At 57.8% G+C, this 15,812-nt stretch overlaps 1 protein-coding gene across 1 annotated transcript in view; it reads right to left on the bottom strand.

Annotated features, from left to right (window-relative positions):
- Positions 1-15,812, bottom strand: part of LOC141978196 (G protein-coupled receptor kinase 5-like) — a 64,964-nt gene that overhangs the window by 13,438 nt on the left and 35,714 nt on the right. The window contains exons 2-3 of the mRNA XM_074940097.1: positions 12,712-12,807; positions 7,712-7,824 (exon numbers count right to left, since the gene is read on the bottom strand). Coding sequence (XP_074796198.1) covers positions 7,712-7,824; positions 12,712-12,807 — 209 coding nt within the window. The remainder of the gene's footprint in view (positions 1-7,711; positions 7,825-12,711; positions 12,808-15,812) is intronic.

Genomic DNA, 15,812 nt, shown 5'->3' with positions numbered 1-15,812 from the left:
GCCATGGTCTTGGGACAGGCTCTGTGCAGTGCTCACACTCCCCAGGTACAGACCCAGCCACTGTGCTGGGCACCACTGGGGCTCAGGCTGCAGCTCATGGGATCAGCACTTATTTGCTTGCCATGGCATCATGGCTGGTGCCCCGGACGGCTCCCAGGCGACCTGGGCACCCCTACAGGGCCTGACTGCATTTACCTGCGTGACATTATTGTCGGCGAGTGTAGATGCTCGTGGGTTTCTGCCCCACGCTCAGGGTGACCGGCACTGGGCTAACCATCCCCTCCCTGCAGTACGGCTCCCGGGACAGGCAGGAAGCCAGCATGGCGGGGGGTGTACAGCCAAATGTTCCCACCCACCAGCCCAACAAAAGGAACAGCTGTGCGGACAGTGGGAGCCATTTATAACCAAACAACGAGCAACTGCGAAGGCGGGGGAGCCACCGGCCGGAACAGCCTGGATTCGCACACTGCCTTGGGGAGAGCTAACATGACACATTGCTCGGGGGGATTCACCCACGTTCGGGGACCCAAGGGCTCTGCTAAGCACTTGCTGCTAGGCCTTCTAGACACAGCTCCAGGCGGAGGAGCAGGGGAGACCTGGCTTTGCTCGGCTCCCCCCGGCAAGCGGGCATGGACCCCACCAGGGCTCAAACACCCCGGTCACCCCCACGACGGTGCTTGTTAGGCAGCAACGGACTCTGCCAACTCCGCCCGAGAGCCGCTCGTTCTTCCGGTGGCCCACCGGGCGCTAACGCCAACACTAACGGGCCTGCAGGGCCTGAACCGCCAGAGAGCAGGGGACGAGCTCCCAGACACAGGAGCAGCCAGGACTTTTGGCCAAACCCTCATTAAAAAGCCAACCGCACCAGGAAAAACCTACCCTGGGCCAAGCGCCCGGACAACCTCCCTGGTGTCTCCTTCCCACTTTGCTCTTGTCGGCATGGGGCCCCTGCAAGCCCCTCCTGGCATTCCTCCCTGATTTCCACCTCCCCACCCACGCCTCCCCATTGGGTGTTGGCGGTTTGCCTTCCTCCAAGAGCCACGCTCTGCGGCTATTAAAATCTGACCTGCTGCTCCCTCGGCCAGTGTTTTGGGAACTCGGCCGGGCGCTAGGAGACGGAGGACACAGAAATGACCCCCAGAGGCAGGGATGAGCCGCGGGCGAAGGGTTCGGTCAGAACTCACCTCTCCCATAGTGCAGCAGAGTCAGGTGTGAAGCTGGCTAAGCACCCGGTCCCCTAATAAAGGGGGGCTGGGAAGAGAGCCAACCAGGGGAATAAAACAGAGCAGGTGCTCTCAAAACTGTCCCAGGCTTCGGCCGCCTTAAACAGGAAGGACGGAAATAGGCTCTGGAGGGCCAGCATAGCGGGGATGGCTCACGGGTCGCCCTCATTCTCAAGGCTCAAGTGACATCTGTGTTTTCCTTAATAAAAAGACCACTGGATGACAGCCATGAGAAACAAACAGGCTGGAATGTCCCATGAGGAGCTGAGTAAGCCTCTCCGAGCCAGCCCTGAACTACAGTGCTGGCTGGGGGGTCTCCTTGCAGGGCAGCTCCGGCAGGACCACTGAGGCCCCGAGAAGCTAGGGAAAGGGAAGGGGCTGTAAAGGGACCAAGCTGTTACCAGTCCACTTTGCCGAAACAGGATACAGCAAGAGCAGTTGGCAGTTAGAGCCCCCACGACCCAGGGTGCTGTCCATAGCCCCACTTTACAGATGGGGAACTGAGACACTGATTGGTTAAGTGACAGGACCCAAGATCACACAGTGAGTGGCAGAGTCTAAAATAAAACCCAGTGGCTTCACACTTGCGCTAGCCACAGGGCCACATTTCCTCCCAGAGCAGGAAATAGAACCCAAGAGTCTGGACTCCCCGCCTCCTGCTCTAACCTGCTAGACCCCAAGTCTGCTCCTACAGCTGGGGACAGCATCCAGCCCCCTTCCTCTCCGCTCTAACCCACTAGACTCCATTCCCTTCCCAGAGCTAGGGACAGAACCCAGGAGTCCTGACTCCCAGCCTCCACTGCTTTAATCCACTAGGACCCCTCCACCCCCCGGGGGAGGACAACCCGCAACGTCAGCGATTCATCTGTGGACAGAAAGCAAGTTCAGCAACTCTCTGGCATCAATGCCACATGTGACCCGGTGCACTGCAGGCATAGCACTCCTCGTGGGCCTCCTCATGGCCCCAGGCGATTTCCCTCCCCTCCATACGTGTGACATTTCCCGCCAGCAGCCAGCCTCCTAAAGAGGCAACAAACTCCAGCACCAGCAACAAGCCAGCATAGCCTGCAAGGGCCCCTGGGCATGCAGCCTCCATGAGCCAACGTGCCAAGAAAAAACACACTCCGTGAAGAGGCACCAGCCCATTGGCACCCGGCAAGGATGTGCGCAGAGACTGCCAGTAATCCCGAAGCAAGTCCCAGGGGCCCGCGCTGCAGGGTGGATGTCACGGGGAGATGTCACAACACGACAAGCCAGCTCTGCCAGCGTGAGTGCCACCAGCCCGCCGTGCAAAGGGACTGTGGGGGTCGCTCACAATTGGAGCCGGATGGCAGCACGCTGGAGGGGCCGGAGGAGACCAAAGCACTGCAGTTTCTCTTTCCTTCAGAAAGAAGAGAGGCACGCCCCTGGGACCAGGACCCCGCATGCAGCACCGGGCAGGCGCAGGCCCTGTCCTGCAGCATTTCCACAGGACAGCCTCACGCACACTGCAGTGTTACACATGGAACGTCTTTTCCCCTTTGCGATACATCAAGTTAGATCACTGGAGCATCCCGTAGTGCCCAATCCCTGTTGCCTTCCAAGGCAGGTGAAACCTCACCCCTCTACCTGTGCAAGGAGCGAGCTGGGAGTGAAAACGCTTCCCTGGTCCCCACATCCCTGGGGAACTGACAGGCTCCTTCCACCCCACTCAACACCACCAGCAACAGAGGCTCTGCCGGCCAGGCTAGGTCAGGCCCTCGGCAACTGCTGTGGATTCTGACCAGTTTGAAAACCAGGGGTGCCTGGTCTTTGACCAGAGCAAAGACAATGGGGCTGCACAGGCCCCACAGGGGCAGAATCGGGCTGCAGAGCCTGTATTCCAGCTGGACTGTCAGTGCCGAGAGGGGAGCGTGTGGACGGACAGCTGGAAGAGCAGTTTCATGGCTAGACCAAACCCATTTCATCAGGGCTTCGAAGCACATTTTGGAGAATAGCCTCACGTGAAACTTTCCTCAGCAACTAAACTGACTGCACTAGCTCGAATGCTGCTGCGGGAGAGTCCAACCTCTACCTTGGGGCCAGGAAGAGGGGCTCAGAAACCCAACCCAGGCCTGGGCGACACACACAGCTGCTCAGGGTTACCTCACAGAACGGCTGCAAGCCGAGCAAGGGAATCCGGTGCCAAACCCTGTGTGGACCAAAATGTTAATTTAATCCTGCTTTCAACAAGTTAGCCTGAAGTGGTAAATTTCCAGGCACAAGCTAAACTGAAATACCCAGTTTTAAGTGAATATCAATGTGTCCACACTGGGGCTTGCCCAGGTTTCACTAAACTGGCTTTTAAGTGGACCTGAGTTTACCCCAGTGCACCAGGCACGTTTTGACAGAGCCCCCACAATTGTGAGTCCACCAGTAGAGGAAGCAAACTACACACACCGGGCATTAAAACCCCCCCGGCGCTGCCCCACATCCCCACCGCCTCCGTGCTGGGCTGGGACTTGGGGTTGCAATTTTTCCGCCCACCTGTCTCTTCCACCCAATGTGTGCAATGCACTGGCAGAGTTACTCTCTTCCAACTTGACGGGACTTGTAAGCCAGGCGGGACTTTACACCACCCCCGACCGTCATGGGGGTCACTTGAAACCCACCAGCAAGGACTCAAAAAAAAAAAAAAAAAAAAAAAAAATTTGTTCTTGAACAACTGGAAAGAGAAACCAAAAGGCAGGTAGGTGTGAGTGGGGGACAGCCTAACCAGTGTCTTTAACGCACTGCCTTGCTCACCTGGCTTCTCTGGAGTAATCACTGCTGGCCCAATCCCTCCTTACAGCTCCCTTCCGCCATGAGGCCTACACCACACTCGACAATGGCTAGGCAACTGCTGTGCTGGGTCTGCTGCCCGTGACACCGATAGCACCCCCCTCCGTGTCACCTCGGGCTCCCCCCGTGGTCCCTCGTCACCTGGTTAGATTGTAGGCGCTGTAGGGCAGGAACTGCCTGTGTTCGCCGCTCCCCGGCACAACGGGGCCCCACCGCATCACAAACACTACTCGAGACTGGAAACTGGTTTCTTTACTGGGACCGTCAGCACGGAGACGGCGGGCTGAGTACCCTCCCGGGACTCACGACAGAACTCCATGCACGCAGAGTCACACCGCCCCTGGTATGATGCCAGGCTGCCTGGCTTGGGAGGTATGCATCAGCAGCACAGACCTGGAGCCCTGCCAGGAAGAGAAAACCCACAGCTGTGCGGAGGGGTTAGCCCCTGTTCGCAGGCTTCTCACAGACAAGAAGGGCATTGGGGAGGCTTTACCGAGCTGTTAGCAGTTGCCGCGGTCATTAGCTTCTCTGTAATTTCCAACATGCCCGGAGGGCCTTGAGCGCGGCCTGAACAATGACATGCACACTGCAAAGGGCTGGGGTGCCTGTAATCCCAGCCAGGAAGCCACACGCCCTTTGCAAATCGCTGCCAGGGCCAGGCAGGGACATTTCCAAGCGAAATGAGACCAGCGTATGCACAGACGCTCAGGCCAATGGAGACGCTCTGCCCCAACCCGGCCTTAGACACTGCTCTGGCAGCACACCAGGCCCAGGAAGAGGCCAGAAGTGCAGAAGCATAGGGGGCATCTCTATGATGCTGTGCTCAAAGCTGCCTTCCCCCTGGGCTGTGCCAAACCGAATCGGACCTCATGATTGCACCAAACACCAGCTGGGAGAGAGCACACAGGACTCAGAACCCACCTGACACCAGAGAACTGTAGCCCACCCACCAACACCCGCCAGATCAGGGTCAGAGAGCCAGAGACCAGGGGTATCCGGATGCAGCCATTCCAAGGCAGAGCTCCCAAGTTCAGGAGGAGATTCCAGAGCCAGGATTGGAATCCTGAACCAGCCTGGAGTTATCCCAGGGACTGTCTCTCCCAATCCACAGAGAATGGACGGGGCAGGCCAGAGTTTGTGAAACTTCTCCAGTTCAGTTTCTACAGCGCGCCCAGACTCAGAGTGACCTCACATGAGCCTCAAAGGGACTCTACCTGCTAACTGAGCCAAGCATTCCCCACTCTGCCAGCTCAGATAACAGCGTAAAGCAATATATGACCTGCCCACAGTGCCCTACAAGACCCCCATTCTATCAGCTGTGTGGGAGATGGACTCCCCAAGCAGAGGGCCCTTCCCTGTCCATAGCTAAGTGGTTACACCGTGCATTAGAACCAGGGCAGAGGCTTGTGCCTTAGCCTAGAGACCTAGTTCTCCAGCATGATAGTGCAGGGACATTTTTCCTCTCCAGGTATGCAAGAGAACGGGCTGATAACGTGGCGATCACCCTGGTGCACAGTGATGCTTAACCGTTGTCAGCCGCTGGTGTGGGAATGCAGGGACTGCTCGCAGTGTGAAAGAGGAGAGACTGCTTCTAAAGCAGCCCAGACTCAAACAGTCTGGAGCTTTAGAGACTGACATCACAGCTGAGTCAAGAACAGGGACAAATTTCACCAAGGCTTCAGTAAAAACGTTCTCCCCATTTTTCCGGATGAAATTTGGATGCGAAATTTTATTGAAACATCAGAAGCTACATGCTTCACGTTGCAAAATCGAAATCAACACCTTGAATCGCAACAAATGAGGGGCTAGGGCAGACGCTAGGTGTGGAAGGCAGCGCACATACGCGTGAGGTTGGTCAGGAGGAAGCACAGCGTTGCTCTTTCAGCCCACAAGAGAGGCAGGAGGGGATTAAAGGGAAGGACAGTGGTGGAAGGAGGAGCTGGAACATCCTGCAGAATTTTACTAGCTGGAGACAAAAGGGTTTGTATCTGGAGACATGGAAGAGTCCCAGAAGGTACAGACAGCCTGTGGCTTTGTTACATACCTGCACTTACAGCAACCACCAGACCAACTTTGGTTGGAAGAGTTCTATTTAATTGACTTAGATGGGCAAGAAATTTTTTTTATTATTTTTTTTTAAATTATTAAATCTTCCATAAGCTCAAAGAACCTCACACAAACCCAGGGTTGTTTTTCAGGCATGTGTTTCCCATTAAACACCCATATGACTGGATCGGCCTTTCTGCCGCTCAGATGCATCAAGACTATGCAAAAAAAGAAAAATGCTTAAGTTTTCGTACACCAGCTTGAATTGCTGGCAGGACTGGCTGCTTCCTTCAACACAGAGCGAGATTTTCCCCTGACCCAAACCAAATGGGACTCAGCAAGCTCCTCTCAGTCTGAAGGGCAAAAGCTCCCTCAGTTACATAAACAATTTGGTAATGGGAAACACAGATCATTCTAGGAGGCTTACGTTTTCTATTAAACAGCATCTAAAATTGCCTCCTGGCATCAGGAGAGTAACAGCAGATGCACACGGATTTCAGATCAGAACTTCAAGTTAGCTAGTGAAAAAAGCCCAAATCCTCTGGTGTGACCCAGAGTGAAACCAAGCCCTACTGGACAGACCATGCTTCCAGAACCAGGAAACCTTCGAGGGGAAAACCAAAAAGCCCTTGAGAACACGAAGATATTATTTCACTAGAAGGCCTGACTGAAGTTACACGTTATCAGGATGGAATTTTTGCACGGTTGCCTTAGAAAGGGCTGTGAAATGTACTGCCCGCACAGCACTGGTGCTAGGGGTGCACTTTAGCAATTTCATTTTCTCCGGCATCTAAGAAGCCACCTGTCTATCACGACCACCTAACAAGTCAACAACGGGGAAAGAACGTAGACGGAAGGCGAGTGACCTTTTCTCCCTCATGGAAACATCCTAGCGAATGCCATAGGAAATCACACCTCTGTAGGCTGGTATTTACAAAGCCATTTGAACAGCCAGAGAAAAGCTTTGAACCCTCCTACAGAATTCAATGGCAGAGATATTCTCTATGGCCCCAGTTCAACCATACGTGTCTAACTGAAGCACATGCGTCGTCCCAAAGTCCTGCCCCACTGGGCCCTCACAGTTCTGCTGTAGAATTCAGTAGGATGGTGCAAAAGATCCTTGTTCGATCTTACATCCCTCGGAGGCTTTAAGAGCAACTGCCAGTCCCCGGGAAGCAGCGTGGGACGTTTCCAGAGGACTGTTCCAATCAGGAGCTGTGCGCGCAGTGCAGGGTGGGTTTTTGGTTTCACTGCACGTTCCCGAGAGACTTCCAGCTCCCAGACAGATCCGTTATTGGCAGAGCCAGTGCTACATGGGAATTCCCACAGCTCCGGGGCCTGCACCACACCCCCCATCTAGCACACCCCTACGTCCACTTTCCCCTTCCCTTCGGAATCCCATTGCTTTCCATTTGCTGCATCCTGTCTCGTCCCCCGACAGAGCAAACCCAGGACTCCCTACACTCCATATATTACAGTGTCATCCCCCCTGCAATCCATACAAGACAGACATCCCTCCTGCCGCGATCCTCCCAAAACCTAACCTAGGCCAGGAACACCAGCAGGGTGCCCTGGCTTCAAAACTGCACCGACCCCAGGAGCACCAAAGTCCCCGGGCTGCTGGCGACTAGCGGGGCTCTTACCACAGCATCCAGGAAGTGGATGCAGCGCTGCAGCTCCGGCCGCCTCTCACAGAACTGGCGGAAGAGCAGCCTGCCGATGGGCTGCTTGTCACACAGGCTGCTGTAGTCCCTTTCTGGAAAAGAAAATGAAGGAGGAGATGGGACAGAAGCATGGCGCACGATGGTCCGTACCGGCCCATTCCGCAGACGCTGCGCCCCAGAGATCATCTCGCGGACAGGTGAGCCCTCCCAGCCTGTAACCCTCCACAGCTCTGTTCCCACACGACTGGGTCCTGCGGCTCACTGACGAAGGAGGCACGCAGCTCTGGAGAGAAGCGCTTCTTTAGAGCACTGCTGCATCAGGCAACAGCGCAACCAGCTGTGGGATGAGAGCCACTGGCCACTTTCCCGCGCACACCTGGATTGCCTTTTGAGCTGGTGGAGACTGGGCGGTGGAGCGGGAGACAGGGAGCATTGCTGCGGCTGGTGAGTCACGCAGACCAGCAGTGATTTCAGCCCAGATCCAGCAGGTAACTCTGCAGGTGAGCCCCTGCGCTGAGGCAGAGCCATAGGGACGTCCATGGGGCTCTTCCGTGGCCCGAGGATCCACGCACCGAGTCACCGGACTTGCCTCATGAACGTCGTCGTCTGTTGGCCACTGCGCAGCCTCCCGCTGCGAAGGCTCTGAAAGCAGCCCCCAAGGCAGGAAGCTGCTCCCCCAGCCAGCAGGGCTCAGAGCACCTGCATGTCACTGCCTTGGTTCAAGGAACAGGCAGGCAAGAGTTAAACGCCAGCTTGCACAAACTGCACCTGTCGCCTTCGCTGAAGTCACTGGAGCTGACACTGCACAGCATGGCCGGGATTTCTAGGGGACCAGCTCCTCGAGACAGTGTGTGCCCCCCTCAGGCAGTCCCCTCCACAGCCCCCTTTGCCCCAAACACCTCTGTGGCCCACGATTGTGGCCTCTGACCTCCCAGAGGCTCAAGTGCATCTGGACACTAGGTCAGGCCTTGCTGCAGCTCTCTCTCCAGAGAATGCATGAGACTCCCCAGGCAGAGGGTTCTCATGCATCTCCCCTGCGTAGCGTGACAGGGGCCCAGCTCCATGCTGGGCCCAGCTGCACACAATGAATTCCAGGCCAAAGCCCCCAGCAGCTGCAAGTTGTGTGTTCTAGCAAGACTAAAACATTGCAAATGTCTTTCCTGCTGCTCCTCTCCTTTCTCTGAGCTGGAAACCGCCCCCCGGCCTCTGCCTAACCACATTCCCAGGCCATATAAACACACCCGCTCCTTGGTGTTGCATCCTGAGTCCCAGGGGAAGGAGCAGCCAAGCATGCATTACGGGAAGAGTCACTGACATCTCCGAGGGAGCATGGGAGAAGGACACACTTATCTTGGATTCTGAGCGCGCCTGCCCCAACGCGGGCTTCCCAAGAACCTTAGTTCCACCAAACTCCGCTGGGTGCTCAGGGGACAATGGCTCCTACGCTCACCCTCAAAGAGGCAGTAGCAGATCTGGCCCAGGGTTTCAACAGCTCTGTGAGACGTAAAGTGCCTTCCAGAGGCTGGAGGGAGCCGGGGCTAGTTTTCTCCTCTTCGGCTCAGTCCAGCTTCTGGGGGAGCCAGGGACTCTCCGAGCAGGGAAGTACCAGGTCTGCTCCGAATGGGGACTGCTGATGTCACCCCCCCATCAAATCTCCATTAATAGAGGGTCTGGCCTGAGCCCTGAGGAGGGGAGGGATAGCTCAGTGGTTTGAGCATTGGCCTGCTAAACCCAGGATTGAACTCACAATCCTTGAGGGGGCCATTTGGGATCTGGGGCAAAAATTGGGGATTGGTCCTGCTTTGAGCAGGGGTTTGGACTGGATGACCTCCTGAGGTCCCTTCCAACCCTGATATTCTATGATTCCATGAAGGGAAAGTGCCCTCGATGCGGACACTCACCATCTATCTTCTCAAGTCACTCTTTCTGCTTTGGGGGAAGGTCCCAGGGGAGCTGGGGCCAGGCTTCCTGAGCCCTGCCCAGTCATGATTCAGACAAAGGCTAGGAGTAGAAATGGTGCCATGCGCGGATCGTCCCAGCCAGGGACGAGGACCAGGTCTGCCCCGACTATTACATCCCATCAGCTGCCTTGGATACGGCTGACCATGAGGTTTCACTGGGGACCCAGAGGTTACTAATGGAGTGAGAGAAACGCTTCACCTCCCTGTTCTAACCATTAGACCCAGCTCCTCTTCCACTGTTGGAGACAGATCTCAGGCATCCCAGCACCCAGTTCCCAGGGCACTACTCACAAGGCTAGGCTTGCACTTGAGGGGCAGGCCAGGAAGGGAAGATTCACTAAGGCTGCATGTTCCCTGGAGCAAATGGCTCCAGAGTGGAGCTGACTCAGAGCCGGCAGCTGGGACAGGCACCTCCCAGAGACAAAGACACAGCCCTTCCCTATCGCCCATCTGCCCCCTTGGACTACCAACAGGTTTGAACCCAGGGCTGTGCGATGGCAGGGGGCATGTGGGGTGGGGGGGCGGGGGGAGCAATGCCGGACACACAGGGCTGTGCGATGGCAGCAGAGCATGGGAGGGGACGGTGCCAGACACATAGGGCTGTGCAATGGCAGGAGAGCACGTGGGGGGGGGGGGAAGCAATGCCGGACACACACGGCTGTGAGATGGCAGGAGAGCGTGGCGGGAGGATGATGCCGGACACACACGGCTGTGCGATGGTAGGAGAGCGAGGGTGGGGGCATGCGATGGCAGGGGCGTGTGCGGGGGGGAGAGTGGACGATGCCAGACACACAGGGCCGTGTGATAGCAGGGGAGCGTGCAGGGGGGGCCGATGCCGGGAACGCAGGGCCATGAGATAGCAGTGGGCCATGCGGGGGTGGGGGGGGGCGACGTACGTTGGCACACAGGGCCATGTGACGGCAGGGGAGCATGTGGTGGGGTAAGGGACGACGCTGGGAATGCAGAGCCGTTCGATGGCAGGGGAGCATGCAGGGCGGGCGACGCCAGCACACAGGGGCCATGTGACATAAGGGGAGTGTGCAGGGGGGCCGATGCCGGGAACGCAGGATTACCTGCGGATTGCACTTTTGCAAAAAACAGCAGGGGAGAATGACTTCTTCTGCAGCAAACACAGGATACGCTTCTGCTTCCCAGCTCCAACCTGCATGTCCTCCCCGGCCCCTCCTGCGCTCTACCCTCCCGGCTCCCAGCAGAGCATCGAGGGCCAGGCTCCGGGCAGCTCTTGGCATGCGCTGTGCCAACTCTCCCGAGAAAGCTGCAGCCCGGCTACGGGCATCAAGCCTCTGGGACTCCGTCATCCCCAGACCTGAACACCCGCAGCACATTGTCCCTCCCGAGGTCCTGCATACGGCTGTCCTGCCCTCGCTGCCCTGCTCCCTCCCGCTTAGGGTCCTACCAAATTCATGGTCCATTTTGGTCAATTTCACAGTCATAGGAATTTAAAAATCATTAATTTCATTATATCAATTATTTAAATCTGATATTTCATGGTGTTGTAATTGTAGGGGTCCTGACCCAAAAAGGTCACAAGGCTATTGTGTGTGTCGGGGGGGCAGGGAGGGGGGTGTCGCAGTACTGCTACCCTTACTTCTGCCCTGCTGCTGGCACTGGGGTGCTGCCTTCAGAGCTGGGTGCCTGGCCAACAGCCACCACGCTCCGGCAGCCCAGCTCTGAAGACCGTGCAGAAGTCAAGGTGGCAATACCGCAACCCCCCCTAAAATAACCTGGTGACCCCTCCCCCCCTGCAACTCCCTTTTGGGTCAGGACCCCCAATTTGAGAAACACTGGTCTCCCCGTGAAATCTGTATAAAAGCACACAAAAGACCAATTTTCACGGTCCCTCCACAGCAAGAGCCACACCCCAGCCCCTCCTGAGCTGCCCTGCTCAGGTCTCTCAGGTGCCCCGGAAGTGCCAGCTTCTTGGTGCAGGAGACATGTCTCTCTGGGCAGATATGGTGCCCTAGTATACGGAACTGTACGCCGTTACACTGACACCCACCTGCCCGCCTGCTACTGCAGGTGGCTGGATGAGCACTGTGCAGCTAATGGCTCCCCGACACCTCGAGTCACGCGGGACCCTGAGGCCAGCAGGAGACCCGAGGGAAAGGCCCAATCCCCGCTGCGGACGCAGGAAGGAAGCTCCAGAGAGGTTGCACCCCACTGAGGCTGGCTGTACCCAGGGAGTTCATTCCCTGTGCCCAAGTGCAGCTCCCCCTAAACCCACATGTATCGCCCCAACCCCTGCCAGGGAAAGGCCAGGTTAGTCACTGACACTGGTCAGGGACATTTGTGCACCAGGATGCTGGAGTGGAGAGCTGGGTCTGGGACCGGCACAGGGCAAGGTGGGGGTGACGCAGAGTCAGGGAGCGCTGCAGCTGTGTCTGGGCCTGCCCCGCGGGAGGTGCTGCTTTCCTCCCACCTGCACTTCTGCCACACACACCCCATTCCCCGCTTACACGGGACGCGGGCATGCGTATTGGGGTAGTGCCTGGCTTCTCACAGGCAGCGCAGGTGTCCCCAGCTGCATGCAGGGAGCACACCCTCTCTCCAGCAGCAGTTACCAGCCCCAGCCTTGACCCTTTTCCTGACTCCCTGCCCCACCCTCCTCGGGCTCCCGATAAGCATCTCTCCTCTGCGTTGACAGGAAATGATCAGTCTTTGTTGTCAAGCGCAAGAGCCGCAGCATGGAGCTCCCCATGGGCCCCTGGTATTTCCCATTGCTCTCTCTGTACCCATTACAGCGCCACACTGGTGCTCTTGGCCTCTCTGCTGACCAGGAGGCCGCGGGGCACAGTGCAGCTCGGTGTGCTAGCCTGCTCTCCCCGCACGCTCCCCTCCTTCCCCACTGGCTTGTACCTGCTCGTTCGCAGCAGACACCCAGGCTCTGCGGCAAGCAGGTTTTGCCAGTTCTTGCAACACAATCCCCGCATGCCCCTGCACGAGGCTCATCTCGCTGGCCGGCTCCGGGGAGCAGCCAGGCTGGGGCTCGTCGCTTACCCAGGCCTTTCCGGAGGTCGTCACACTGGCTGATGTGTGGGAATCTGAGGATCTCTTTCCATTTCTTACTCCTCCCTTTCCGCTTCCCTCCACCTCCTGCAAGGGACAGAGAAGGGGGCAGGGGAAGGAGAAATTAATCCGGAAACACTGACCATTGTCATTAGAGCCTGGACACCAAAGGGAGGGACCGGCCCCAAGTGCTCATGCAGGAGGAACAGCACTCATGGCATCAGGACAGCGATGCTTCACCCACCAGCCACGGGCCTCAACGCATCCTTAACCCAGGCCTCACAACCCCCCTGGAGATATGGGGGAGAAGACTCCTCCCCAGGGGAAACTGAGGTGCAGAGAGGGGAAGGGGCTTGGCCCAGTTCTGAGCCTCACCTTTGCCCTGAACCCAGCTTCAGACACTGTGGGAGAAGGAGAGAGTGTGCAGGTGATGCCCCTTGTCAGCAGTTTCTACAGGACTTTCCCCCCCACCCCCCCAGTTAGATCTGCAGGTTTCCCTCCCCACCTCCCCTGCCCCCCTTGCTCCCCGCCATCGCTGGAGCATCAGAATTTGGGAGGACGGGATCAACTTTACTCCAAAAGGCCCCAGCTCACACCGGGCACCCAGGGCAAGGCGGGGGTGACGCAGAATCAGAGAGCACATGGCCTCCTTTTCACGCTGCAGAACGGGGCTGATCCAAAGCCAAAGGGAAAGAGACTCCCCTTGACTTCTATGGGGCTTGGAGCAGGCCCTCGACGTGGAGAGGAGCTTCTTGCTCCCAAGCACAGGGGAGAGCCTGACGGGCCCCACAAAGAGCAGCTCCCAGGCCCCATGCCCGTCAACAGGAGGCGCCCACTCCTGTGCATGACCTGGCCTCAGGGTGCTTCGCAAGCTGTTAACGGGTTATTCCCTGCCCCACACAGGCAGGCAGCTACTGTCACCCTGTGCTACAGGTGGGGCAGAGGAGGATTCAGCCCAAGAAGTCACAGCCCTGCTGTGGCTGGAAGGGAAAGGGCCACACTTCTGTGTGTTAACGCACGAGCGGTTCCACTCCCGGCTCCCAGCCCTGTGCCTGGTCCACCTGCCTGACCCAAAGACACCAATCCTGCCGGGTCCAATTGTGCATGGTCCTGAGTGCACCCAGGAGCTGCTGAGCATCGTGGGGAGTGCAGCACCTCTCCCAGGGGCTAGGCACCTTGCAGGATTCGGCAGGAAAGAGCCCCGGTTTCCAAGCGTGCAGCAGCCGCATGGTGCTGCTTCTGGCTGCAGTTGCAGAGGAACCAAGTCCTCCAGCTTGCCGAGCGCCGCACAGCCTGGCCTCCCGCGATGGATTGCGCTGCCCCCTCAGCTCTGCTGCGTCTGAATGCACCAGCCAGCGACTGGCTTCCCCCGGCAGCCAGCGGCAGCACAGGAATACACACGTTTGGCTCTTCTCCATCCAGCAGCACTAAGATCACAGTGCAAACCGTACCGACTGCAGGTCCGGGCAGCAGAGGAGCAGCCCCGCTTCCAGCTCTGACGCAACGTGGGTTTTCTTCATAGGAGCTGAGCCTAGAAGCCAGAGAGGGTTTGCGCTTCCTCCAAGAACAATGCCCCGTCCTCCGCGCTAGCTTGCTAATAACCATCTGGTTTCCTTATCTCTTGGGCTGGTTTATTGTTCCACAGGCCATTCCCTGCCCAGCCAGGACTTGCTGGCTGCTATCTGCCCTCATCTGCGTGCAGAGGATGCAGGCCTGACTCTGGAGGAATGAGCTCATGGCCTGGCATGCTTCCCCAAGGGAGAGACAACATGCTCAGCCTCCCTGGCAGCTGCCTGACCGCCACAAGCCATGTGTTCCTCGCCCCACTGGCATCCCCTCTCTGTCCCAGTTCTGCAGGTCAAGCAGGGGCTCTGGAGAAGAGTACCGGGACCCTGGGAGTGTATTCAGTGGGGAGGCGTGGTCTTTTTACTCTACGAATGTACAGCCCCTAGCACAGGGTCTCCCTGGTGCAAATAAATAGTAAGTCCTCAAGATCCAGAGCAGAGCTCTCAACTTGCCAGGGAGGGAGACACAAATGATCCACGCAGGAAGGGTAAAGTGCTGCGAGATCCCTTCCTACAGTGTCAAGGCAGTGGCGCTGCACCATTGATTGTTGGGAATTCCTGGCATTTAAAACAACAGAAGGGGGGGAGGGGGAATGTGGGGGGACGGCAGGGAACTCTGCGGGATCACCCCACTGCCAATGCCCCAAGGGGGGAGAGACAGCCCTAAGAGATGTGCCCAGCCCGACGCAGCACCCACCACGCCTGGGCGGAGTGCGCCCACATTCACCATGGGGCCCTCCTCGGCAGGGAGAAGTTTTCAAACAGCAGCATTTGGGACTTGCTCGCTATGGAGTTATTGGACGGCGTGCCACGGGCAGTGGCCCAGTCCCATCCTGTCACGGGTGCCTTTACGGTTCCCAAAGCTACGGCAATAGGATGGGCCTGCTGGCTATTCCCTCTCAGGAGGGCAGCCGAGCCCAGCCTTGCCCCGGCCCCCAGGGAGAGCGAGAGAGGAGCAGCTGTTGGAGTTCCCTCCCTGCGGTGCTCCTTGCCGGACCCTGGCCTGAGACACCTGCCCCAGACAGAGCAGCCACCCGCAGAGCTGCACCTCCGAGACTCCAATGCTATCGCCCGACAGCTCCTGGGCCCAACTCCTGGCTGCAGACACAGAGCAACTACCTTGGAACTTGCCCTAGGAGCCTGAGAGCATCGGGGACTGGCAACCCGATCGGCATTGCATACCACTACCCAGAAAGGCACCAGGCCTTGCTCTCCCTCTCTGTCCTGCAGGGTGCTGCACAAGGCTGGCACATCCGATGCGTAGAGCACCGGCTGGCATGTGGCCTTTGGGAGGGGGTTGGCCTTTGTACAGGTACAGCATGGCCCTGCCCCACCAGCAGGCCTCATCCTGCCCTCGACAGCCCCAAGGGGGCTCAAACACCACGGCCCAGTCAGTCCTTGGCCTTGCCACTGCGTCTGCAAACCAGGGAGGGTCAATGCCAGCTGTGACATCAACAGGAAGGACTAGACCAAGAACCCATCCCGCCATGCTCACTTCACACCTGGGCCCCGCACAGCTGGGAGCTC

Source organism: Natator depressus, chromosome 26 (genome assembly GCF_965152275.1).
Source record: "Natator depressus isolate rNatDep1 chromosome 26, rNatDep2.hap1, whole genome shotgun sequence".
NCBI classification, from domain to species: domain Eukaryota; kingdom Metazoa; phylum Chordata; order Testudines; family Cheloniidae; genus Natator; species Natator depressus.
The sequence above is the reverse complement of the archived record's forward strand: the minus strand, read 5'-3'. Positions and strand labels throughout refer to the sequence as shown.